At 37.3% G+C, this 26,821-nt stretch overlaps 1 protein-coding gene across 6 annotated transcripts in view; it reads right to left on the bottom strand.

The window, feature by feature from the left end:
* TDRD3 (tudor domain containing 3) overlaps window positions 1-26,821 on the bottom strand; it is a 291,817-nt gene that overhangs the window by 110,459 nt on the left and 154,537 nt on the right. For all 6 annotated transcript variants that reach the window (XM_037799609.1, XM_037799608.1, XM_037799611.1 and 3 more), the window contains one exon: window positions 172-243. In XM_037799609.1, coding sequence (XP_037655537.1) covers window positions 172-243 — 72 coding nt within the window. The remainder of the gene's footprint in view (window positions 1-171; window positions 244-26,821) is intronic.

The raw sequence follows: 26,821 nt of genomic DNA on the forward strand, positions 1-26,821 counted from the left end.
AAGGAGGAAAAAAAAAAAAAAAAACAATTGTTAAATGCCTTGTACTTAATATATTTCCATATATCTCTCATGACCCCTGAATAGTTTCACACAAAACCAAACACAGCTAGATTACAAATTAAAAGCATTTTTTCCTGATTAAAACCAATCTCCTAATGTGAAAGTCATTACCTGTCCAAAAGGCACAAAAGGGGGTGGTCCACCTTCAGTTCCAATATTGCTTCTATTGTGTTTTGACAAGCTCTGTGAGAAAAGTGAGTCATTAAAATTATTAAAACAAAAATACATAAAAATATATTTGCAACAATTTGTACCAGGCAGGCATCCACTTCTTTCAGTAGATTCTTAAAAGAAACAAGAAAAAAAGCCTTCTACATATCATTTTAAACTAGGTAGAATATATGATACCTAACTTTAACAAATAAGCAAAGACTTTTCCCTCATCTCCACTTAGGAAAACACACATTCACACATAGATTTCATAAATATTTATCAAGCTGCTCCCCTAAAGAGCAAAACACAATTAAAAAAACAAAAAACAAACAAACAAAAAAAAAACCTTCTCAAAAAGGAGTCAATTTAAAGATAACAAACTTCGGTAACAAGAATTTCACTTTAAAGCATATTAGAAAAATAATCTGAAATATTATTACCTAGTTAATAATGTTGAAACCTGGGAATCATCTTTAAAATGAATTTAGACACAGAATATATTAACAAGCAACATATTGAAAGAGTGGATTTCTAATTGTTTAAAGAGATCAAACTGATACAGCTTATAATATGGCGGTCACTTTCAATTACAGTAAAACAAGGTAGGAGAGATCTGCAGTTTGGACTTGCTGCTCTGGACCCCTCCCCTTCACTTGGTCCGAAGCAGCTACAGAGTCACACAGTGGCAACAATGTGGCCCAAACACCTCCAACCAGTAGCCACAGGCCACAGAACCATGCACAGCAGTGATTTAGAGCCATACACATACGTGGACACAGGGATCCAAGGCCACATAGACTCTGGGCAGAGCTCAAGCATACAAAAGGGCTCCCAGAAAACAAAAAAGATCTGCAGCAGAACTGTTAGCAAGTGGTGCAAACAACCAAAGCAGATTAATTACTGGAGCACCTAAACAAAGAAATGGGCATTTTGAACACTGTCCTCATCTGGCTACTTTGGGTGGGTACCCTAACATGGAAGTTACCAGAAGCAGAAAAAGCCTTAAAGGAAAAACTTAACTGCTATAAGGCAGGACAGACCCCAGGAATGAATGTTGTAATGTAACAAAGGCACCAAGCATTGAAGAGCAGTTGCGTAAAGCCTCTGGGGAGGAAATCTGCACAAAAACAAACAGAATAGCCCAGGACACACTCCTAGTCACAGGTTTGAACAACCAGGAATCTCTTTCAACATGGCCCAGAAAAACTCTGCAAACAAAATGACCACTACACATTGAAGATGGAGTCACACCAAATTCACAGCGGATCAACTGAAAATCCTCACTGACACTTTCAACTAAAAACCTTACCCGGGTTATGCTACTAAACAAAAACTTGCTTTAGAAATTAACACTGAAGAGTTGAGAATCCAGATTTGGTTTCAGAATTGAAGAGCTCAACACTCATTCCAGAGAACGGTACCTGAGCGGGTCTTAGAATCAAGCCAAGACAACAGGCAAGAACCCTCTGCAGAGATACAAGATGGAGAAACCAGACAGTGCCGTACCTGCTATACCTCTTCCCAATTATGCACTCTTATCAAGGCATTCAAGAACAACCCTTACGCTGGGTTGATTCCAGAGAACTGCCTGCCAAAAAAAAAATTGGGGTTCTAGAGTTAAGAGTCCAAATTTGAAGCAACAAAAAATATCACCAACCTCACGAGCAACTGTTTTATTTCTCTGGAACCAGAATGAGGGACCAGAGAAACTAGTTCAGCGTATCTGATATCACCATCCTGAGCCTCAAATCCTTCTCACTCTTCCTGGGAATGCACCTTTCCTCTGAGACAGCAAGTCGAGAATTGTGGAAATGGTAAGCAAGACTTCAGGAGGCAGAGACAGGTCCAAGAGGCAAATCAGTGCACTACTGACACAGCCTAGATATAGAGTTCAGCAGAGCTTGAAGACAGTGAAAATAAAATGGATATGTACATTTTGTAATCATCACAGTAATAACTGATTCAGGCAAAAATCATCAGTGTATTTAAAAATCTCAAAGTGAATGTTTTATGAGGAACAAGATATATATTGTCTCAAAGAATCTACCCACAGATTATTTATTAATTACAATGGGAAAACTGGTAAATTTACAACGGAAAAACCTGACAAACTCTACCTTAACTAAATGCTCAAAATTCACTTTACCAACAATAACACAGACTGACATGAGGGGTCTCCTGATATGAAGTATCTAAGGAAGCCCTTCTGTGTTATTACTGCCAAAAGTGCTCATGCTTAATTTAATCATAAGGAAACACCAGCCAAGCAAAATTGAGTGAAATTCTACAAAGTACCAGACCTGTACTCTTCAACAATGCACTGAATAATTGCAATAAGGATAGACAGAAAGTATGCTAACTCAGGAAATCTCCTGAAGAGTTAACATCTGTATGTATCATGTGCTACCATTTACGTGGGGAAAGGACACAAATTCAGAGAACTGTCTATGTCTAAAATTTCTCTCCAAAGATGCTCAAGAGACTGGTAACATTAGTTATCTCTTGGGAAGAAAGGTGGAAAATTGGGGTGGAGACAGAATTGTTTTTTCACTTTAATATATATATTTTTACTTGTAGTACCAAATAGTCAACTCAAAATTTCTCATATTAACCACTTTCAAGTACACAACTCATTGGCATTAATTCTATTCACAATACTGTGCTACCATCACTAATATCCATTTACCTCAACTTCTTCATCACCTCAAACAGAAACTGCACCCATTAAGCAATAACTCCCTCTTCCCCAACACCCTCCACTCCTCCCCCCTTCCTGCTGCCATGGTCGCTGGTAACCATTAATCTACAACTGTATCTATGAATTTTGCTTATTATGGTATTCCAAATAAACGTGTACCAGTTAGGATGTATTATGTCCCCCAAAACGCCATGTTCTTTATTGCAATCTTGAGGGGGCAGGTGTATTAGTGTTGATTAGGTTGGAATCCTTTGACTGAGTATTTCCACAGAGATGTGACTCAGTCTACTGTGAGTGAAACGTTTGATTGGAAAATTTCCATAGAAATATGGACCCTGCCCATTCAAGGAGGGTCTTGATTTAGTCACTAGAGTCCTATAAAAGAGCTCAGAAACAGGAGGACCTCAGACCAGCTGATGGACATTTTGGAGAGCAGCTGAGAGAGATGTTTTGGAGACGGCCACTGAAAGAAGACTTTTGCTGAAACTTTGGAAATGCAAGCCAAGAGTTTGCTTCAGAGAAGCTAAGAGAGGACAAACATCCCAAGAGCAACATTTTGAAGAACACACAGGAGCTGAGAGTGGAGCTGGAAAACAACCTGGGATCAGCAGACAACAGCCACATGCCTTCCTAGCTAACAGAGGTTTTCCAGAAGCCACTGGTCTTCCTTCAGTGAAGGCATACTCATTTTGATGCCTTAATTTGGAGATTTTCATGGTCTTCAGACTAAACTTATAACCAAATAAACCCCCTTTATAAATACCGATCCATTCTGGAATTTTGCATAATGGAAGCATTAGCAAACAGGAACAAAACAAGATCATACAATCATGAAGAAGAAGAAGGAGGAAGAGGAAGAGGAGGAGGAGGAGAAGGAGGGGGAAGGGGAAGGGGAGGAGGAGCAGCCGCTGCCACCACCCAGAAATCCAAGACAAGGAACAGACGAATTCTCTTGGAGGAGAAACAACTGCACACAAAAAGGCAATCTTAAAAGTTGTGCCATATTTCCAGGGCAAGAAACACAAGCAGAAGACCTAAGAAAACCTGAACAAACACAAGCTGCTCTATAGGTTCAGTATAAGATGGAACAAGTGTTAAAGAAGAGCCTTAACACAAAGCCAATCTACAACAAAACCCTAGGTGAGAAGGAGAAACTGACTCTGAGTTGGTACATCAAAACATCAGATGCCTAGGCATCAGCAAAAAATTACAAGCCATACTAAGAAATAGGAATATATGGCTTTTCAAGAGAAAAATTAAAATTTCAAAGGAAACAAATACTTTGGAACAACTAATCAAAGAAGTTCAAACAAATCTCCTAGGAGATTCTAGGAGTTGAAGGAAAATATGGATAGAAATAAACTAAATATGGATATGAAGCTAAAGGGCTAAAGGACATTAAAAAGACACTGTATGAACAAAAAGAATTTTAAAGTTTAAAAAGAAAGTTAAAGAATATATGAGGATGAAAAACACAACAATAAAGGTTAAAAATACAACAGAGGCAAACAACAGTAAATCTGAAGAGGCAGAAGAAAGAATCAGTGAACTAGAGGACAAAATCAGAATCAAACAATCAGAAGAACAGATAGAGAAAACAACAGAAAAAAATTGAGCAGAGTCTAAGGGAAATGTATGACAGCACGAAGTGTACAAATATCCACATCCTGGGAGACCCAGAATGAGACAAGAAGGCAAAAGCGGCAGAAAGAACATTTGAGGAAACAATGGCAAAAAATGTACCAACTCTTACAAAAGACATAAATGTACCCGTCCAAGAAACCCATCATATACCAAACAAGAAAAACCCTAAGAGATCTACTTGAAGACACATATTAATCAAAATGTCAAATACCAAAGATAAAGAGAGAATTCTGAAAGCAGGAAGAGAAAAGTAATTTGCTACACGCAAGGGATCCTCTATGAGATTAAGTGTCAGTTTCTCATCAGAAACCATGGAGGCAAGAAAGAAGTGGTGCTATATATTTAAGGTACTAAAAGAGAAAAACTGTCAGGCAAAATTTCTTCATCAAGCAAAACTGTCTTTCAAAAATGAGGGAGAATTTAAGACATTCATGGATAAACAAAATCTGCGAGCATCTGTCACCAAAAGACCTGCCCTACAAGTACTACTAAAAAGAGTTCTTCAGGTTGAAAGGAAAAGACATGAAGAAGTAGCTTGGAGCAGTATGAAGAAGTGAAGATCATTGGTAAAGGTAACTAAATGGGGAAATGCGAAGCCCAGTAGTATTGTATCCCCATACTGTAACTGTACTCTTTATTTTCTATAAGAGTTAGAACACAATTGAATAAGAAATAATATTTCCTTAATACAAACACAAAATATGAAGAAGTAATGTGTGACAAAAACAACATAAAGAGTGAAGAGGAGGGATATGGGAACAGAAAATGTGTATGCTATTGAGGTTAAGTCAGTATCTTTTCAATCCAGTAGGTTACAGACTTGGGTTGTTTGATACAAACACCAGGGTAACCACAAAGAAAGTATTTTAAAAACATACAGAAACAGAAAAAACAAAGGAATCAATCACTTACATCACAAAAGATAAACTATACAAAGAAGCAGGTTGCAATAAAGGGATGACCTACAAAACTAAAGGAAAAATGGATGAAATATGTCCTGTCTTATCATCATAATACAGAATGTTATTGGATTAAACTACCAAATCAGAAGACACAGGTTGGCAGAAGGGATTTTTAAAAGCATGATCAACTATATATTGCTTACAAGAGACTCACCTTAGACCAAAAGACATGAATAGGTGAAAAGTAAAAGGATGGAAAAAGATATTACATGCAAACAGTAACCAAAAGAGAGCTAGGGAGGCTTTATTAAAATTGGACAAAACAGGCTTTAAGTCAAAATTTCACAAGAGACAAAGAAGGACACTACATATTAATAAAAGGGTCAATCCATCAAGAAGAAATAATAACCACAAACATTTATGCACCTAACAAGACTGCCCCCCCCACCGGAAAAAAAATGAAACCATCATAGGCAAAACAAAACGGAGAATTAGACAGCTCTACAATAACAGTTGGAGACTTCAATATATTACTTTCATCAAAGGATAGAACATCTAGACAGACTATTAATAAGGAAACAGTGAACTTGAACAGTAAGATAAATAAAGGAGACCTAACACTCTTACACAGTATGCTACATCCCAAAACAGCAGGATACACATTTTCTCAAGTGTGCATGGATCATTCTCCAGGTTAGACCACACATTATGTCACAAAACAAGTCTCAATAAACTTAAAAAAACTGAAGTTATACAAAGCATCTTTTCTTACCACAATGGATTAAAGCTAGAAATCAATTACAGATGGAAAACAGGAAATTCCACAAATATACAGAAAATTAAAAACACACTCGTAAACAATAAATGGGTCAAAAAATATTACAAGCAATATCAGAAAATATCTGGAGATGAATAAAAATGAGAACACAACAAATCAAAACTCATAGGATGCAGGAAAGAGTGTTCAGAGAAAAATTAATAGCTCTAAATGCTTACATTAAAAAAGAAGAAAGATCTCAAATCAGAGAGTTAACTACAAACCTGGAGGAAATACAAAAAGAGCATACAAAAACTAAACTGAGGAGAAGGAAGGATATAATTGAAACAGAGAATTAAAAAAAGAGAGAATTATCAAAACCAAAAGTTGGTTATGGGATAGATCAATAAAACTGACAAATGTTTAGACAGGCTAACAAAAACGAACAAACAGAGAGGAATTAAATAATTAAAATGAAAAATGAATGTGGGTACATTACCACTTACAACACAGAAACAAATAAGAAAACCTAAACAAAATCTACAAGTTCTCAGACACAAACAAATTACAGCTGTTCTGGGAAGATGGCAGATTAGGAGAGACAGAAAAATCATCCTCCATGAAAAACACTGAAGGACAGAAAGCTCCCCAGAACACCAGTTTCAGCACGCCACCAGCAGGGCAGGGACTGCTACACCACATCCTGAGGATGCAGCAGAAGAGGACAGAGACTGTGTTTAGGATGGGTGAATATTGGGCCCGGAATGCCATTAGGAATGGGAAGTTGGATCTGGCTGACAAGCATGGAAGGGAGCAGCCTTCCACACCCTGTGCACCCTTTTCAGCAGTCGGCTGGGGAGATAACCCTTCAGAGCCTCATGGCCGAGAGCTCCCATGAGGGAATGCAGGATTCAGTGGTCTTCTGACCACAACTACTCTTCTGCCATGGAATCCCATGATGTGCACAGCTGGCAAGGGCACCACACAAAAGTGCCAGAAGCCCCTCCCCAACCTCAAGGACTCAGGGGTGCACGGCGGACAGAGACTGCAGTGCATTTGAGCTGGAAGGTGACACATACAGCTCCGCAGCCCCCAAAGTGTTCCACCTGCACCCCCAAGAATTGCTGGGACCACTGTGCCCTGGAAAGAAAACCCTGCCAAACTGTGCATGACCCACACCCCTCAAACAGGGCAAGCACTCCACAGTACACACAAAAAAATTGGTGAGCTGATTGGATTTCCACCAGGTTTGGACCCCAATCAGTGGATAGAAAAAGTTGGAGAACTAGTTTGGGAGTAAGAGGTGGCTCAAGAGTGCCATCTGCTGTTAGGAGAGGGAAAGTGAACTCCACCAATCTGTAGCTCTACCAAATTATAAATAAATGTTCAAATAATCTTGCATATCCTAAAATAACCTTATCAAGATAAGCAAATGCCACAAGGTCAACAAGAGAAAATTATAAAGCACATTAAGAAACCAGAAGTTATGGACAACCCAAACGACCAAATTAAAAAGCCAAAGGAAACACAGAACTTGGTGCAATTAATCAAGGAAGTACACAAAAATCTGTAAAACAACTTCAGTGAGTTGGCTAACAACATAAAGGACAACAAGAACACCCCAGAAGAGCATAAAGAAGAATCTGAAAGAGTAAAAAAAAAAAAAAAAAGAAAAAAAAAATAGCACTTATGGAAATAAAAGGTACTGTTGATCAAATTAAAAATATACTTAAGACACACAACAACAGACTTGAAAAAGCAGAGGAAACAATTTAGCAAACTAATCAACAGGATGATGCAACACAAAAGCACAAAAGAACAAATGGTAAAAAAAAATTGAACAACTTGAAATGGAGCTCAGGGAAATGATGGACAACATGAAGTACACTGGTCTTCCAGAAGGTGAAGAGAAAAGGGCTAGGAAGAGTATTCGAAGATGTTGTTGGGGAAAACTTCCCAACCCTTCTAAATGACATAAATATGCAAATCAAAGATGTCCAATGAACTCCAAACAGAATTAATCCAAGTAAACCCAAGCCAAGACATATTCTGATCAGACTGTCAAATGCTGAAGAGAATGAGAAAGTTGTGAAAGCAGCAAGAGAGAAGCCATTTTCCACACACAAGGGAAACAAAATAAGACTAAGTACTGACTACTCAGTGGGCACCAGGGAGGCAAGAGCATTGGTATGATGTATTTCGGATTCTGAAAGAGAAAAACTGCAAGCCAAGAATTCTTTATCCAGTAAAGCTCTCCTTCAAAACTGAGGGAGAGGTTAAAATTTTCACTGACAAACAAATGCTGATAATTTGTTAACAAGAGACCTGTCCTGCAAGAAATACTAAAGGGAGCTCTACTGGCTGAGGAAAAAAGAAAGCAGAGAGAGGCCTGGAGAAGGACACAGAACTGAAGAATATCAGTAAAGGTAACTAAAAGGAAATAAGGAGAGAGGGAAAACATTGATCTGAAAACTAAAAACTAAAGGATAAGATGGCTGATTCAAGAAATGCCTTCATGGTAATAACACTGAATGTGAATTGATTAAACTCCCCAATTAAAAGATAGACTGGCAGAATGGATTAAAAAGTATGACCCATCAATATGCTGTTTATAAGACACTCATCATAGACCCAATGACACAAAGATATTGAAACTGAAATGATGGAAAAAAAATATTCCACGAAGGTACAGCCAAAAGAAAGCAGGGGTAGAAACACTAATTTCAGATAAGACAGACTCTAAATGCAAATATGTCACAAGAAACAAAAATACACCATATATTAATAACAGGGACAATTCACCATGAAGAAATAATAATAATAAATGTTATTCACCCAATCAGGGTGCTCCAAAGTACATGAGACAAACATTGGCAAAAATGAAGAAAGCCACAGATGTTTCTACAATAATCATAGGAGACTTCAATACACTACTCTCTTCTATAGATAGAACAACCAGGGAGAGGACCAATAAGGAAATTGAGAACTTAAACAATTTGATAAATGAATTAGACTTAAAAGACATATCTAAACTGTTACATCGCAAACTACTAGGATACACATTCTTCAATGGTCACTGAATGTTCTCCAGGATAGATCATATGCTGGGGCATAAAACAAGCCTCAAAAAATTTAAGAAGATTGAAATTATTCAAAGCACGTTCTCTGACCACAATGAATGCAACTACAAGTCAATAACCATCAAATAATCAGAACATTCACAAATATGTGGAGGTTAAACAACACACTCCCAAACAATCAATGGATTAAAGAGGAAATTGCAAGACAAATTGCTAAATATCTAGAGATGAATGCAAACAAGAACACAATGTATCAAAACCAAATTTATAGCTCTAAATGCATACATTAAAAAGAATGAAAGAGCTAAAATCAAAGAACTAGGGGAACAACTAAAGAAGCTTAAGAATGATCAGCAAACTAAACCTAAAGCAAGTAGAAGAAAACAAATAACAAGGATCAAAGCACAAATAAATGATATAGAGAACAAAAAACAAAGGAGAATTAATAAAACCACAAGTTGGTTCTTTGAGAAGATCAACAAGATTGGCAAACCCTTAGTTAGACTGACAAAGTCAAAAAGAGAGAAGACCTAAATAAACAAAATCATAAATGATGGGGGAACATTACTGTGAATCCTGAAGAAATTTTCAAAAATCATTAGAGGATACTATGAATAATTGTACGCCAACAAACTAGATAAATTAGAGGAAATGGATAATTTCCTAGAAACACAGGAACAGCCTAGACTGACTCGAGAAAAAAACAGAAGACCTCAGCAAACCAATGACAAGTAAACAGATTCAATCAGTCATCAAACAGCTTTCCACAAATAAAAGTCAAGGACCAGATGGCTTCACAGGGAAATTTTACCAACCTTTCCAAAAAGAACTGACACCATTCCTGCTGAAACTTTTCAAAAAACTGAAGAAAAAGGAACACTACCTAACTCATTTTCTGAACCTAACATCACTCGAACACCAAAACCAGATAAAAATGCTACAAGAAAGGAAAATTACAGGCCCATCTCCCTAATGAATATAGATGCAAAAATTCTCAACAAAATACCTGCAAATCAAAGGCACTTTAAAAAAATCATACATCCTGACGGAAGAAGAAGGCGGCATAGACAGGAGTAGAAGTTAGTTTGTTCCCTTGAAACAACTAATCAACAACCAGGAACAATTAGTAAATAATCTGGAATAACTGAATGGGGACAAACGTTACCGTCCACTCATCATACACCAACCTGAATTGGGAGTAATGCCCGAGATTGCAGCATAAAATCTGTTAAGTAAAAACTGCGGATTTTTCCAGGAGTCCCCTCCCACCACGGCCTGAACTGCAACTTTTCGTGGTGCTAGAGAGCAGCACTCTCCGAGCAAGCAAATATAGCTCAACTGAGCTCCAACTGGAGTTTTAATTAACAAATGTGGACTGCTCAATACAAGGTATGAATCCGCAACAAGCAGACAGAGGCTTTTGGTGGCGACTCACCTTGGAGAGCTGGAGGGGGGCTGTGGACTGGCCCTGAAGGGAGCTATCTGTCCCTTTTTAGGTGCAGTGGAGAAAGCCTCAGCCATTTTCAGTTGCCGTCACTCTAACCCAAACAAGGGTAGAGACAGCACAGGCAGAGAGACTATTCAAACGTAAATGACTGCACTCTAGGGGGTGTACTTTCCCTAAGAGGAAAAAAGGTGGGGTCCAGCTCTACTACGTGCCTTCCATTTAGAACCAGACCCCAGAGCCTGGGGGAAAACAGCCATGGGCCACACCTCCTTACACCAGTCTGGAGCTACAGGCTGACAGGTGCCACCTGGTGGACAGAAAAGCACAGTAGATTGAGGCCTCACAGGATGTACCAATCTTCTAAGACACACCCTTAGGGAGACATGATACTATTGCCTCCTTCTGAAACCTGAGCCTGTTCTGATATGGGAAAACCCGATTGGGGTAACCAAGGAAATCGGAACAACAGAAAACTACAATCTACACTAATAAAAATGAAGTTATGGCCCAGTCAAAGGAAGAAACTTACACTTCAACTGTGATACAGGAATTGGAACAACTAATACTGAATCACTTCAAAATGTTTAGGTAAGATAAAGCAAAAGAGATGAAGCGTATTAATGAAAACACTGGGTGTAAATAAGGTAGAAATTGAAAGTTCGAAAAAACAACTGGCAGAATATGGAAATGAAAGGCACAACACAAGAGATGAAAGACACAATGGAAACATACAACAGCAGATCTCATGAGGCAGAAGAAAACACTCAGGAACTGGAGAACAAGGCACCTGAAAGCCTACACACAAAAGAACAGATAGAGAAAAGAATGGAAAAATATGAGCAACACCTCTGAGAACTAGAGGACAAAATGAAATGTAGGAATGTACATGTCATTGGTATCCCAGAAGGAGAAGAGAAGGGAAAAGGGACAGAAGCAATAATAGAGGAAATAATCAATGAAAATTTCCCATCTCTTATGAAAGACATAAAATTAAGATCCATGAAGCACAGCATACCCCAAACAGAATAGGTCTGAATAGGCCTATGCCAAGATGCTTAATAATCAGATTATCAAACATCAAAGATAAAGAGAGAATCCTGAAAGCAGCAAGAGAAAAGCAATCCATCACATACAAAGGAAGCTTGATAAGACTATGTGTGGATTTCTCAATAGAAACCATGGAGGCAAGAAGGAAGTGGGGTGATATATTTAAGATACTGAAAGAGAAAAACCACCAACCAAGAATCCTATATCTGGCAAAACTGTTCTTCAAATATGAGGGAAAGCTTAAAATAATATCTGACAGACAATGACAGAGTTTGTGAACAAGATACCTGCTCTACAGGAAACACTAAAGGAAGCAATGCAGACAGAAAGGAAAAGACAGGAGTGAGAGGTTTGGAAAACAGTTTTGGGAGATAGTAGCAGAGCAGTGTAAGTATACTGAACAAAGATGTCTGTGAGCATGGTTGAAAGAGGAAGGTTAGGATCACGTGGGACACCAGAACAAAAGACGAAAGATAAAGACTGGGACTATATAACTCAGTGAAACCTAAGGTGCTCAATAATTGTAATGAAAGGTACAAATATGTGTTTATATGAGATAGAAGAAATGAATATCAACATTGCAAGGTGTGAAAAGTAGGGTGGGATTGGGAGAAAATATAATCAATGCAATCTAGAGACTATAATTAACAGAAACATTTTATTATGCTTCCTTTTAATATAACAAAGGCAATATACCAAAGCTAAATACATATGGGGGGGGTGGACATCAGGGAAGCATACGGCATTGGTGATGTTGTCTGACTCTTTATTCTACTTAAGTTTAATGCTATCTTTCCTTTTGTTGCTTTTCAGCTGTCATGTATTTTTTTCTCTCTCTCTTTTTTTGTCTCTCTACCTTCTTTGAATCTTCCTCCTTCCTTGTGAAAGAAATGGTGATGTCCTTATATAGATAGTGGCAATGGTGCCGAATACGTAAATACGTGATGTGCCGGTTTGAATGTATTATGTCCCCCAAATGCCATTATCTTCAATGTAATCTTGTGTGGGTGGGCCTATCAGTGTTGATTAGATTGTAATTCTTTGAGTGTTTCTTTGGAATGTGCCCCACCCAGCTGTGAATGATGACTCTGATTGGATAATTGCCATGGAGGTGTTGCTCCACCCATTCAGGGTGGGTCTAAGTTAGTCACTGGAGCCATATAAATGAGCTGACATAACAGAAGGAACTCAGTGCAGCTGTGAGTGACATTTTGAAGAGGAGCTACAGCCAAGAGGGACACTTTGAAGAAAACACAGGAGCTGCAGATGAGAGACAGTTTGAAGACAGCCACTGAAAGCAGACTTGCTCCGGAGAAGCTAAGAGAGGACCAATATCCCAAGTGCAACTAAGAGTGACATTTTTGAGGAACTGCAGCCTAGAGAGGAACATCCTGGGAGAAAGCCATTTTGAAACCAGAACTTTGGAGCAGATGCCAGCCACGTGCCTTCCCAGCTAACAGAGGTTTTCTGGACACCATTGGCCATCCTCCAGTGAAGGTACCCGATTACTGATGTGTTACCTTGGACACTTTATGGCCTTAAGACTCTAACTGTGTAGCCAAATAAACCCCCTTTTTATAAAAGCCAATCCATCTCTGGTGTTTTGCATTCTGCAGCATTAGCAAACTAGAACACGTGACTATACAGGGAACCAACAATTGTTTACTTAGGATGGAATGTATGGTGTGTGTACATAACTGTCTTAAAAAAAAATGGGCTCATGGAGACACCATGAGGGCACTATATTAAGTGAAATAAGACAGACACGTAAGGACAAATATTGCACAGTCTCACTGATATGAAGTAATTATAATTTGTAAACTCATAGACATGAAATGTAAGTTACCAGGATATAGAACAAGGCTAAAGAATGGAGAGCGGTTGCTTATTGTGAGCAGAATGTTCAACTAAGGTTAACTTAAACATTTGGAAATGGACAGAGGTGATGGTAGCACATTGTGAGAATAACCAACAGTGCTGAATGGTGTGTGAAGGTGGTTGAAAGGGGAAGCTCAGAGTCATGTATGTCACCAGAAGGAAAGTTGGAGGTTAAAAGATGGGAATGTATAAAACAGTGAATCTTGTGGTAGACAATGTTCCTGATTAACTATACAAATATTGGAAATCTCTCTCAAGAACTAGAATAAATGTATGACACTATAACTAGAAGTTAATAATAGAGGGGCATATAGGAAAAAATATATACCTATTGAAAACTATATACTACAATGAGTAGTATTTTAACATTCTTTCACCAACAATAACAAATCTACTATACTAAAACTATGAATCAATAATGGAGGGGGGGTGGTTAGGGGTATGGGAGGCTTGGAGTTTCCTTTTTTTGTCTTTATTTCTTTTCTGGAGTAATGAAAATATTCTAAAAATTGAAAAAAGAAACTTAATTGTGGTGATGAATGCATAGCTGTACAATGGTACCATGGGCAGTCGATTGTATACTTTGGATCTTTGGATAGTTGTATGGTATATGAACAATCTCAATTAAAAAAAAAATCATACACCCTGATCAAGTGGGGTTCATCCCAGGCATTCAAGAATGGTTCAACATAAGAAAATCAATCATTGTAATACAACACATTAACAAACAAAGAGAAAAGTCAAATGATCATCTCAATAGATGCTGAAAAAGCATTCAGCAAAATTCACCGTCTTTTGATAAAATCACTTCAAAAGGCAGGAACTGAAGGAAACTTCCTCAATATGATAAAAGGCATATATGAAAAACCCACAGTCAGCATAGTAGTCAATGGTAAGAGACTGAAAGCCTTCCCCCCTAAGCTCAGGAATGAGACAAGGATGCCCACTGTCAGCACTATTAGTCAACATTGTGCTAGAAGTTCTAGCCAGAACAATTCGGCAAGGCAAAGAAATAAAAGGTATCCAAACTGGAAAGGATGAAAAAAAAAACTGTCATTACTTGCAGATGATATGATCATATATTTGGAAAATCCTTAGAAATTGATGACACAGCTACTTGTGCTTATAAACAAATTCAGAAAAGTGGCAGGATACAAGATACATGTGCAAAAGTCAGTGATGTTCCCATACACTAGAAGTTACCTAACTGAGGAGACACCCAGGAAAAAATTTCCATTCACAATAGCAACTAAAAAAATCAAGTACCTAGGAATAAACTTAACCAAGGATGTAAAAGACCTCTACACAGAAAATTACATAACTTTACTAAAAGAAATAAAAAGGGATGTAAGAGATGGAAACTTAGTCTGTATTCATGGATAGGAAAGCTAAATGTCATTAAGATATCAATCCTAACCAAACTGATCTAGAGATTCAATGCAATTCTAATCAAAATTCCAACAACCTACTTTGTAGACTTGTAAAAGCTAGTTATCAAATTTATTTGTAAGGGAAAGGGCCTTCAATTGCCAGAAACATTTTAAAAAGGAAAGCGAAGCGGGAGGACTTAAATTTTCTGACTTTGAAGCCTAGTATAAAGCCACAGTAATCAAAACAGCATGCTATTGGCACAAAGATAGACATATTCATCAATGGAACTGAATCAAGAGCTCTGAAATAGACCTCCAGACCTATGGCCAAGTGATTTTTGATAAGTCCCCCAAATCCAATGAAATAGGACAGAACACTCTCTTCTACAAATGGGGCTAGGAGAACTGGATATCCATATCTGAAAGAATGAAAGGGGACCCAACCCCTACCTCACACCCTATACAAAAACAACTCAAAGTGGAGCAAAGACCTGAATATAACAGACAGTACCATAAAACTTCTAGAAGATAATGTAGGGAAATATCTTCAAGATCTAGTACAAGGAGGTAGCTTCTTACACCTTACATCCAAAGCACAAGCAACTAAAGAAAAAACAGATAAATGGAAACACCTCAAAATCAAAAGCTTCTGTACCTCAAAGGAATTTGTCAAAAAGGTGACGAGGCAGACAACACAATGGGAGAAAACATTTGGAAACCATGTATCTGGGAAGAGACTGATATCTTGCATATATAAAGAAATCCTACAACTCAACAGTAGTATTCAATAGTACGAATAGCCCAATTATAAAAGGGGCAAAACATATGAAAAGACATTACCTGAAGAGGAAATACAAATAGCTAAATAACACATGAAAAAATGTTCATATTCACTAGTTATTAGGGAAATGTAAATCAAAACCACAATGAGATATCATCTCACACCAATAAGAGTGGCTGCCATTACACAAACAGGAAACTACAAATGCTGGAGAGGATGTGGAGAAACTGGAATTCTTATTCACTGCTGGTGGGACTGAACAATGGTGCATTCACTACGGAAGAAAGTTTGGATCGAGTTACCCTATGATCCAGCAATTTCACATCTCAGTATATTCCCAAAAGATCTGAAAGTAGTGACACAAACAGATGTTTGCACACTGAAGTTCATAGTGGCATTGTTCACAAGTGCCAAGAGATGGAAAGAATCCAAGTGTCCTTCCACAAACGAATGGATAAACAAAATGTGGTATATACATGCAATGGAATACTACATAGCAGTAAGAAGGAACAAGGTCTTGAAACATATGACAACATGGATGAACGTTGAAGACATAATGCTGATTGAAATAAGCCAGCCACAAAAGGAGAGATATTGTATGTTACCACTAATGTGAACTCCCTGAACAATGTAAAATCAGTGTCTTATAATGTATTAAATAAGGGACCTTGGGATAGACAGAAGCTAATGAAAGAGGATTGATAGCCTAATATGTACAGACATGACATGATAATGAGAGTGAATTTAATGGTATGGGAATGGGCAGGTGTGATTATGATTCCTTAATGAGATTATAAGTATCAGTGTTGCATTGAAGGCAAACATGTTCAAAGTGGTTGTTTAAAGGAATGTAACCTACAGAGGAGCACTACAAACAAAAATAAGTGTTTTCATGATATACTTCTAAGGTATGATACTGGTACAAAGAGTTATCAACAGATCGGTATTTGGAAAAACTACCCATTATATACTATAGACTGTATTTAATAGGAATATCTTACCACCACTACACTAATATTAGGGATGAAGAATTAGTGGCTGATAAGAGCTCTGAGATGTTTTATGATATGATAATTGTTTAAAATTGAAAGTGATGATGACTGTACAACTAAGTGAAGATAATGTGAGAAACTGACTTTTTATCTTGTGACAGAATACATGTTATGTGAAATTAGGAACCAACTATTTAATAAATCAGGCCCTCAATCTTGAGGTTTGCTCTTGTGAAATTTAGGGCTGTAAATTGGAGGCTAAGGTTTCCTTTAATTATGCATAAGAGGCACCTCCAGAGGACCTCTTTTGTTACTCACATGTGGCCTTTCTCTCTCTAAGCCCAACTTCGCAAATAAATTCATTAAGGCTCCCCCCACCCCAAACACACACACATGTGGGACACGACTCCCAGGGGAACAAATCTCCCTGGCTACATGGGACATGACTCCCAGGAGTGAGCCTGGCCCTGGCAGTGAGGGACTGAAAATAACTACTTCACCAAAAGAGGGAAAAAAGAAAGGTAAGAAGCTGAGGTTACAGTGGCTGAAAGATTCCAAATAGAGTTGATAGGCTATCCTGCAGGTTTCTCTTATGCAAGCTCCAGCTAGACATCCCGAATGGCCACAGCATGCCATGCCCTTACCAAAAGTAGCCCCCAAATACCTATGTCCCTACCTGAGATTATATAAAAGATTCATTCACTAAGTTTTATCTCTCAGAAACTTATATCCACCAGAGTGCTCCTATGCCAGACAAGTCCTAAACCCCAGAAGCAACAGCCTCTTTAAGAACAACAATCAGATGCAGCCGCCTTTTCCACAGTATTCAAACCCCCTTTCAATATGAACAAGTTAGGGTGGTTACTGTCTAGACAACCCTAAAGAATGAGAAAGTGATTAAAGGAGAGGAAAGGGTAGCAACAGACAAGATAGGATTTAACAAAGGATTATGAATACTGAAACTTTATATAAATAGATATATACATTTATTTAGATGCTAGGGTATTAGAATAGCTAGAAAGAAATAACTGAAATGGTGGAACTGTAACCTGTAACATTCTTTGAAATATGCTCTATAGCTATTCACTGAATTGTGCTTTGAAAGTTATCACCTTTCTGTATATATCCTGTATTTCACAATAAGGAGAGAACTGAAACTGTGGAATTGTAACCCATAACATTTTTTGAAATTACCCATATAACTGCTTGTTGAGCTGTGCTCTGAAAGTTAACACCTTTCTGTATATATGTTATATTGTAAAGTAATGGAAATAACTGAAATTATGTAACTGTCCCCCATAATATTCTTTGAAATTTGCTAACTACTTGTTACTTCATACTTTGAAAAGTTATACTGTTATGTATATATGTTAAAGTTCACACACACACAAAAAATTTCAATGACTCTGAAGAAATAGAAGACTTCTACAGACCAATTATAAGCCAAGAGATTGAATCAATAATCAAAAACAAAGAAAAGCCTAGGAGCAGAAGGCTTCAAAGGTAAATACTAAGAAATACTCTGAGAAAAATTAACACCAATCCTACTCAAACTCTTCCAAAAAATAGTAAAGGAGGAAAATAGTACCTAACTCACTATATGAGGAAAACATCATCCTCTTACCAAAGTTAGGTAAAGATACCACAAGAAAAGAAAACTGTAGACCTACATCCCTTATGAATACAGATAAAAAAATTCAACAAAATACATGCAAATCATATACAAGACCACACTAAAAGAATTATACACTGTAATCAGGTGGAAATTATTCCAGGATGCAAGGCAGGTTGAACATAAGAAAATCAATTTCAGTAATACACCACACTAATAGAACAAAGGGAAAAAAAAGACATGATCACTTGACTGACAGAGAAAAGGCATCTGACAAATCTAACACCTCTTCTTTATAAATACTTATATTCATCTATCCCCCCTTCATTTTTTAAAATTCACACACTATACAACCCATTTAATGTGTACAATGACTTTCAGTATAAACACAGAGTTATGCTTTCATCATCACAATCAATTATAGAACATTTTCATTGCTTCAAAAAGAAACCCCATATTCCTTATACACACATCCCTATCATTGACACTTAGCATTGGTTTGATACGTTTGTTACAACTGATGAAGAAATATTAAAATATTACTATGAACTACAGTCCACAGTTTGCATTAGGTATATTTTTTCCCATATACCACTCTATTATTAACACCTTGTAATAATGGCATACATTTGTTCTAGTTCATGGAAGAACATTCTTATATTTGTATTATTAACCACCTTCTTCTTCCACAACAGGTTTCACTATGTTATACAGTCCCATGTTTCATACTCTACCTTTTCTTCTAGTGATACATATGACTCTATACTTCACCTTCAACAATAATCACACACACAATCCAGTGCTCTTAATTACCCTCAGAATAATGTGCTACAATCAGCTCTAACCAATTCCAAACATTTACAACCACCATTATTAAAAATTCTGCACAAATGAAGCATTAGCCCTCCATTCTCTACCCTCATTCTATCTCCCAGCTACCTATATTACAGTTATTAACTCCATGAGTTTACTCGTTATTATCAATTCATATTAGTGACATCATACAATTTTCTCCTTTTCCATCTGGCTTATTTCATTCAACATAATGTCCTCTAGGTTCATCCATGTTGCCACATGCACCAGGACTTCATTTCTTCTTACACGTGAATAAGATTCCAGCATATGTATATATGACATCTTGTTTATCCATTCACCAGTTGATGGACATGGGTTGTTTCCATATTTTGGTAACTGTGAATAATGCCGCTATGAACATCTGTGTGCAAATGTCTGTTTTCATCCCAGCTTTCAGTTCTTTGGATATATATCTTGCAGGAGAACTGCCAGGTCATACGGCCGTTCTATACTTAGCTTCCTGAGGAAATGGCAAACCGTCTTCCTCAGCAGCTGTACCATTTTACATTCCGACCAGCAGAGAATAAATGTTCCAATTTCTCCACATCCTCTCCAACACTTGTAATTTTCTGTATGTTTAACAGTGGCCATTCTAAGGGGCGGGAAATATCTCATTTTTGGTTTTGATTTGCATTTTCCTTAAAGCTAGTGGTGCTGAGCATCTTTGCATGTGCTTTTAACCGATTTCTATTTCCTCTTTGAAAAATATCTTTTCAAGTCTTTTCCCCATTTTTTAAATTGGGTTGTCTTTTTATTCTTGAGTTGTAGGATTTCTTTATATATTCTGGATGTTAAACCCTCATCGGATACATGGTTTCCAAATATTCTCTCCCACTGAGTAGTGTTTAATGCTGCCAGAATGCAAAACACCAGAGACAGATTGGCTTTCATAAAAGGGTGTTTATTTGTTTACACAGTTACAGTCTTAAGGCCATTAGAATCTAAGGTAACACATCAGCAACTGAGTACCTTCACTGGAGGATGGCCAATGGTGTCCAAAAAACCTCTGTTCGCTGGGAAGGCATGTGGCTGGCATCTGCCTCCAAAGTTCTGTTTTCAAAATGGCTTTCTTCCAGGACGTTCCTCTCTAGGCTGCAGCTCAAAAATGTCACTCTTAGTTGCTCTTGGGTTATTTGTCTTCTCTTAGCTTCTCTGGAGCAAGAGTCTGCTTTCAACAGCTGTCTTCAAACTGTCTCTCATCAGCTGCTCCTGTGCTTTCTTCAAAGTGTCCCTCTTGGCTGTAGCTTCTCTTCAAAATGTCACTCTCAGCTGCACTGAGTTCCTTCTGTTATGTCAGCTCATTTATATGGCTCCACTGATCAAGGCCCACCCTGGATGGGTGGGGATATGCCTCCATGGAAATATCTCATCAGAGTTATCACCTACAGTTGGGTGGGGCACATTTCCATGCAAACAACCTAATCCAAACGTTCCAACTTAATCCCCACTAATATGTCTGCCCCACAAGATTGCATCAAAGCATATGGCTTTTTCTAGGGGACATAATACATTCAAACCAGCACAAGTAGACTGCCTCTTCACCTTTTAGACAAAGTTCTTTGAAGCACAAAGGAGGTTCCTTTTAGCTCTTTATTCTTTCGCTGCTTGTGCTTTGGATATAAAGTCTAAGAAACCACCACGTACCACAAGATCTGGAATATATTTCCGTAAATTTTCTTCCAGGAGTTTCATAGAACAGGCTCTTATATTTAGATCTTTGATCATTTTTGAGTTAATTTTTGTATAAAGTATGAGATAAGGTCCTCTTTCACTCTTTTTCATAATACCAAGTTCTCCTCCCACCATTTTTGATGAGACTGTTCTGTCTCAGTTGAGTGAACTTGGCAGCTTTGGCAAAAATCAATTGACCATAAATTTGCAGGTCTATATCTGAACTCCTAATTTGATTCCATTGATCAATACGTCTAAATTTATGCCAGTACCATCCTGTTTTGACCACTTTATATGATTTAAAGTTAGGAAGTGTGAGTTTTCCAACTTCGTTTTTTTTCAAGATGTTTTTGGCTATTTGATGCCCCATATCCTTCCAAATAAATTTGATAATTGGCTTTCCACTTCTTCAAATTAGGCTGTCAGAATTTTGATTGGGATTGCATTGAATCTGTAAATCAATTTGGGTAATTCACATCTTAATAATATTTAGTCTTCTGATCTATGAACACAGAATGTCCTTCCATTCATTTAGGTTTTCTTTTAGCAATGTATTGCCATTTTCTGAATACAGGTCCTTTACATGCTTGGTTAAATTTATTCCTAAATATTTGATTCTTTTAGTATTATTTTAAATGGATTTTTTTCATGATTTCCTCCTCAGATTGCTCATAACTAGTATGTAGAAACAATACTGATTTTCAAGTGTTGATCTTGTATCCTGCTGAACTCATTTATTAGCTCTAGTAGCTTTGTTGTAGATTTTTCAGGACTTTCTAAATATAGGAACATGTGATCTGCAAATAGTGAAAGTTTAATTCTTTCTCATTTGGATGCCGTTTATTTATTTTTCTTACCTAATTGCTTTAGCTAGAACAATTTCCAGCAGAATGTTGAGTAACAGTGGTGACAGTGGGCATCCTTGTCTTGTTCCATATCTTAAAGGGAAAGCTATCAGTCCTTCAACATTGAGTATGATGTTAGCTGTGGGATTTTCATACATGTCCTTAATCATGTTGATAAGCTTCCTTCTATTCCTATTCAGTGTTTTCATCAAGAAAGAATGCTGGTTTTGTCAAATGACTTTTATGTATCAATTGATACGATCATGTGGTTTTCTCTTAAATTTGTTATTGTCATGTATTATATTATTTTATTCAGTGAACCACTCTTGCATACCTGGAATAAAACTCAACTGATACATGGTACGTAATTATTAATGTGCTGTTGGATTCTGTTTGCAGGTATTTTGTTGAGGATTTTTTATCTATATGCTTAGAGAGAGTGGCCTATAATTTTCTGTTCTTGTAGTATATTTCTCCGACTTTGGTATTAGAGTGATGCTTGTTTCATAAAATGAGTTAGGTAGTTTCCCTCCTCTTGAATGTTTTGGAAGAGTTTGAGCAGTATTGGTATAATTCTTCTTGGAATGACAGAATTCACCTGTGAAGCCATCTGGTCCAGGACTTTCCTTTGTTGGGAAGTTTTTGATGACTGATTCAATCCCTATACTTGTAACTGGTTTATTAAGGCCTTCTATGTCTTCTCAAGTCAGTGTACGTTGTTTAAGTGTTTCTAGAAAATTGTCCACTTCATCTAAGTTGTCAAATTTGTTGGCATATAGTTGTTCATAATATCTCTTCTGAACTTTTTTGTATCTGTGGGGTGAGAAATAATGTACCCCCTCTCATTTCTGATTTTATTTATTTGCATCTTCTCTCTTTTTTTTGTCAGTCTACCTAAAGTTTTGTCAATTTTATTGATCTTCTCAAAGAACCAACGTTTTGTTTTATTGGTTCTCTCTACTTTTTTTCCCCTCTATTTCATTTATTTCTGCTCTAATTTTTGTTATTTCTTTCCTTTTGCTTGCTATGGAATTAGTTTCTTATTCTTTTTCTAGTTCTTCCAGGTGAGCAGTTAGGTCTTTGATTTTAGCTCTTTCTTCCTTTTGAAAGTAGACATTTCAGGCTATAAATTTCCCTCTCAGCACTGCCCTCGCTGTATGATAATTTTTGATATATTATTCTAGTTTACACTTGTCTTAAGATATTTAGTCATTTATCTTGCAATTTTTTCTTTGACCCATTGATGTTTAAGAGTGAAATCTTCCAGTTCTCCACCTATAATTGTTTTCCAGATTCAATCTACTATGATCAGAGAATGAGCTATTTATAATTTCAATCTTTTTAAACTGATTCAGCATTGTTTGTGACCCAACATGTGTGCTAACCTGGAGAATGACCCATGGGCATTTGAGATGAATGTATATCCTACTGTGTTGGGGTACAATATTCTGTATACACCTGTTAGGTACAGTTTGTTTTTCATATTATTCAAGTTCTATATTTCCTAATTGATCCTTTGCATAGATGTTGTATCTATTGATGAGAGTGGTGTTTTGAAGTCTCCAACAATTATAGAGATGTCTATTACTCCCTTCACTTTTTTTTAATTACATTCAGTTTTATTGAGATATATTCACATACCATACAATCATTCATGGTGTACAATCAACTGTTCACAGTACCATCATCTAGTTATGCATTCATCACCCCAATCTATTTTTGTACATTTTCCTTACACCAGAAAGAATCAGAATAAGAATAAAAAATAAAAGTAAAAAAGAACCTTTAAATCATCCTACCATCCTACCCTGTTTTTCATTTAGTTTGTCCCCATTTTTCCACTCATCCATCCATACACTGGATACAGGGAGTGCGATCCACAAGGTTTTCACAATCACACTGACACGCTTGTAAGCTACATTGTTTTACAATCGTCTTCAAGAGTCAAGGCTACTGGGTTGGAGTTTGATAGTTTCAGTTATTTTCTTCTAGCTATTCCAATACATTAAACCCTAAAAAGCATTATCTATATAGTGCATAACAATGTCCACCAGAATGATCTCTTGATTTCATTTGAAGTCTCTCAGCCACTGAAGCTTTATTTTATTTCATTTCGCATCCCCCTTTTGGTCAAGATGATGTTCTCAATCCCACGATGCCAGTCCAGATTCATCCCTGGGAGTCATATCCTGCATAGCCAGGGAGATTTACACACCCCTGGGAGTCAGGTCCCACATAGAGGGAGGGCAGTGAGTTCACGTGCTGAGGTGGCTTAGCTAGAGAGAGAGAGGGTCACATCCGAGCAACAAACAGGCACTCATGGGAAGACACTTAGGCACAGTTATAAGTAGGTTTAGCCTGTCCTTTGCAGTAACGAGCCTCATAAGGGTAGGCCCCAAGATAGAAGGCTCAGAATATGAAGCCCTCAGTCCTCAATGTTTGTGATAACATCAGCAACAATCCAGTCAAGAAAGTCCAACACTTCCACATTTTCCCCGAGCTCCTCGGGGGGGCCCTGCGTATATATTTTTATTCTTCACCCAAATTACTTTGAGATGTGTTGGTATTTCACTCTAACCTATACAAACCTATCATATCTCACTTCCTATTCAAAATTCCATGTACTTGTGGTGTTTGAACAAACTGACTGTAGAAGTTATATTGTTTAGAAAATACAGATCCTTCACCAAATAAACATCTCTTCCCTTGGACTCACATGGAAGTTGAAGTTTTAACACACAGTCAGTTTCAACCTTTACCCTTTGGTCCTATCTGTCCTAGTTTTAACCAGATCTGCTTCATTCATATTTCTAAATGACGTCTGGGTGCTTTTTCAGCTTTCTTTTTTTTTTAAGTTGCCATATGTATTAACACTGATGTTCATATCTGCCGAGCTCTAGCTCTGAGTTTCAGGTGTCACACAGATACCCAGTGTTCCAGAGACCAATCAGGTTATACATAAAGGGATCAACATCTCAGAGTTTGGAGATAGCCATTACACTTCAGGAATAGGTTTGACCTCTGTAAGAGCTTACAATTTAGGAACCATCACAGTAAGCATTTCTCTGTTAGGCTGTGCTCTAAGATTCAATTCTGAGTTTACACATTGTAGTTAGTCCATATTGGTGAGGCATTACAGTGTTTGCCTTTGTATCTGGCATACTTCACTCAAAATGCTGTCTACAGGATCCATTCACTTCACTGCGTGTCTCACAGCTTCACTCCTTCTTATAGTTGCTCAATATTCCACTGGATGCATACAGCACAGTTCACCATTCTGTTCTTTAGTCGATGTATCCTTAGGCCACCTCCACCCACTGCAAATCATGAATACTGCCTCCATAAATATCAGTGTGCAAATGTCCATTCTTGTCTCTACTCTCAGATCTTCCAAGTACATACCCCATAATGAGGTTGCAGGACCCTATGGCCCCACATACTCAGCTTCTTGTGGAACCACCACAGTGACCTCCAGAAAGGCTACACCATTCTGCCTCCTCATCAACAGTAAATAGGTACATCCCTCTCTCCATGTTTTCTCCAGCACTTTCACCCCATTTATATTTTTTCCTACAATTTTATAGAGATATATTCACAAGCCACATAATTATCCACAGTGTACAGTCAGTTGTTCATGGTATCATCATATAGTTAAACATTTATCACCACAGTCAACACCTGAATGTATTAATTACTATGAAAAAGTTTTTTTTAGTAAATAATAAAAAAGACAATAAAAAGAAAGTAAAATCTCACACAATATAATATAATAGTAAGGACTGAAAAGGGCACCTCTATCAAGAATCCCACATTTTTTCATCATATCCCCCTCTCATAAACATTTAGCTTTGGTATATTGCTTTTGTTACATTTAATGGAAGCATATTACAATGTTACTTTTGACCATAGATTACAATTTGCTTTGATTATGTTTTCTTCCCCAATACCATCCCTTTTTCAACATGCTGCATGGTTGACATTCATTAATTCTCCTACACGTAAAAACACTTTTGTTATTTGTACAGTTAGTAACAGTCATTGGCCACTCCAGTTTTTGCCAAGTTATACAGTCCCAGTCTTCATCATCTATCTTTATCTCTAATGTCATATATTCCCCTATCCCACCTCTTTCACCTTTACTCACAGACATCTTTGTTCACTGAACTTACAATATTGTGCTACCATCATACAGTATTATGTTATCTATTTCTGGATCTATACAATCAATCCTCCTGAACATTCTGTAGTCCCTCAGCATCAAATACCCGATCTCTACCCTCGTTCTGTCTCCTGGTAGCCTGTGTTATCAGCTTTTAACTCTCAAAGTTTGCTCATTAATGTTAGTTCATATTAGTGAGACCATACAGTATTTTTTCTTTTCTTTCTGGCTAACTTCGCTCAATGTAATGTCATTGAGGTTCATCCACGCTATTATATGTTCCACATCTTTGTTCTGTCTTACAGCTGCATAATATTCCATCATGTGTATATACCACAGTTTGTTTATCCACTCATCAGCTAATTGACATTTGCGCTGTTTCCATCTCTTGGCAATCGTGAATAATGCTGCAATAAACATCAGTTTACAAATGTCTGTTTGCGTCTTAACTTTCAGTTCCGTTGAGTATGTACTTAGCAATGGAATAGCTGGGTCACACAGCAAATTTATACTTAGCTTCCTCAGGAACATCCACATTGTCTTCCAGAGTGGTTGCACCATTCTACATTCCCACCAATAGTGAATAAGCGTGCCTCTTTCTCCACAGCCTCTTCAGCACCTGTAATTTTCTGCTTTTTTTTTTGGATAATGGTCATTCTGGTAGATGTGAGATGATATCTCATTGTGGTTTTGATTTGTATTTCCCTAATAGCCAGTAAAGCTGAGCATTTTGTCATATGTTTCTGAGCCCTTTGTATTTCCTCTTCAGAAAAGTGTCTGTCCATGTCTTTTGCCCATTTTTTAATTGGGTTGTTTGTCTTTCTGTTGTTGAATTGTAGGATTGCTTTATATATTAGGGATTTTAAAGCC

The sequence above is a fragment of the Choloepus didactylus genome, chromosome 12 (genome assembly GCF_015220235.1).
Source record: "Choloepus didactylus isolate mChoDid1 chromosome 12, mChoDid1.pri, whole genome shotgun sequence".
Taxonomy (NCBI): Eukaryota; Metazoa; Chordata; class Mammalia; order Pilosa; family Megalonychidae; genus Choloepus; species Choloepus didactylus.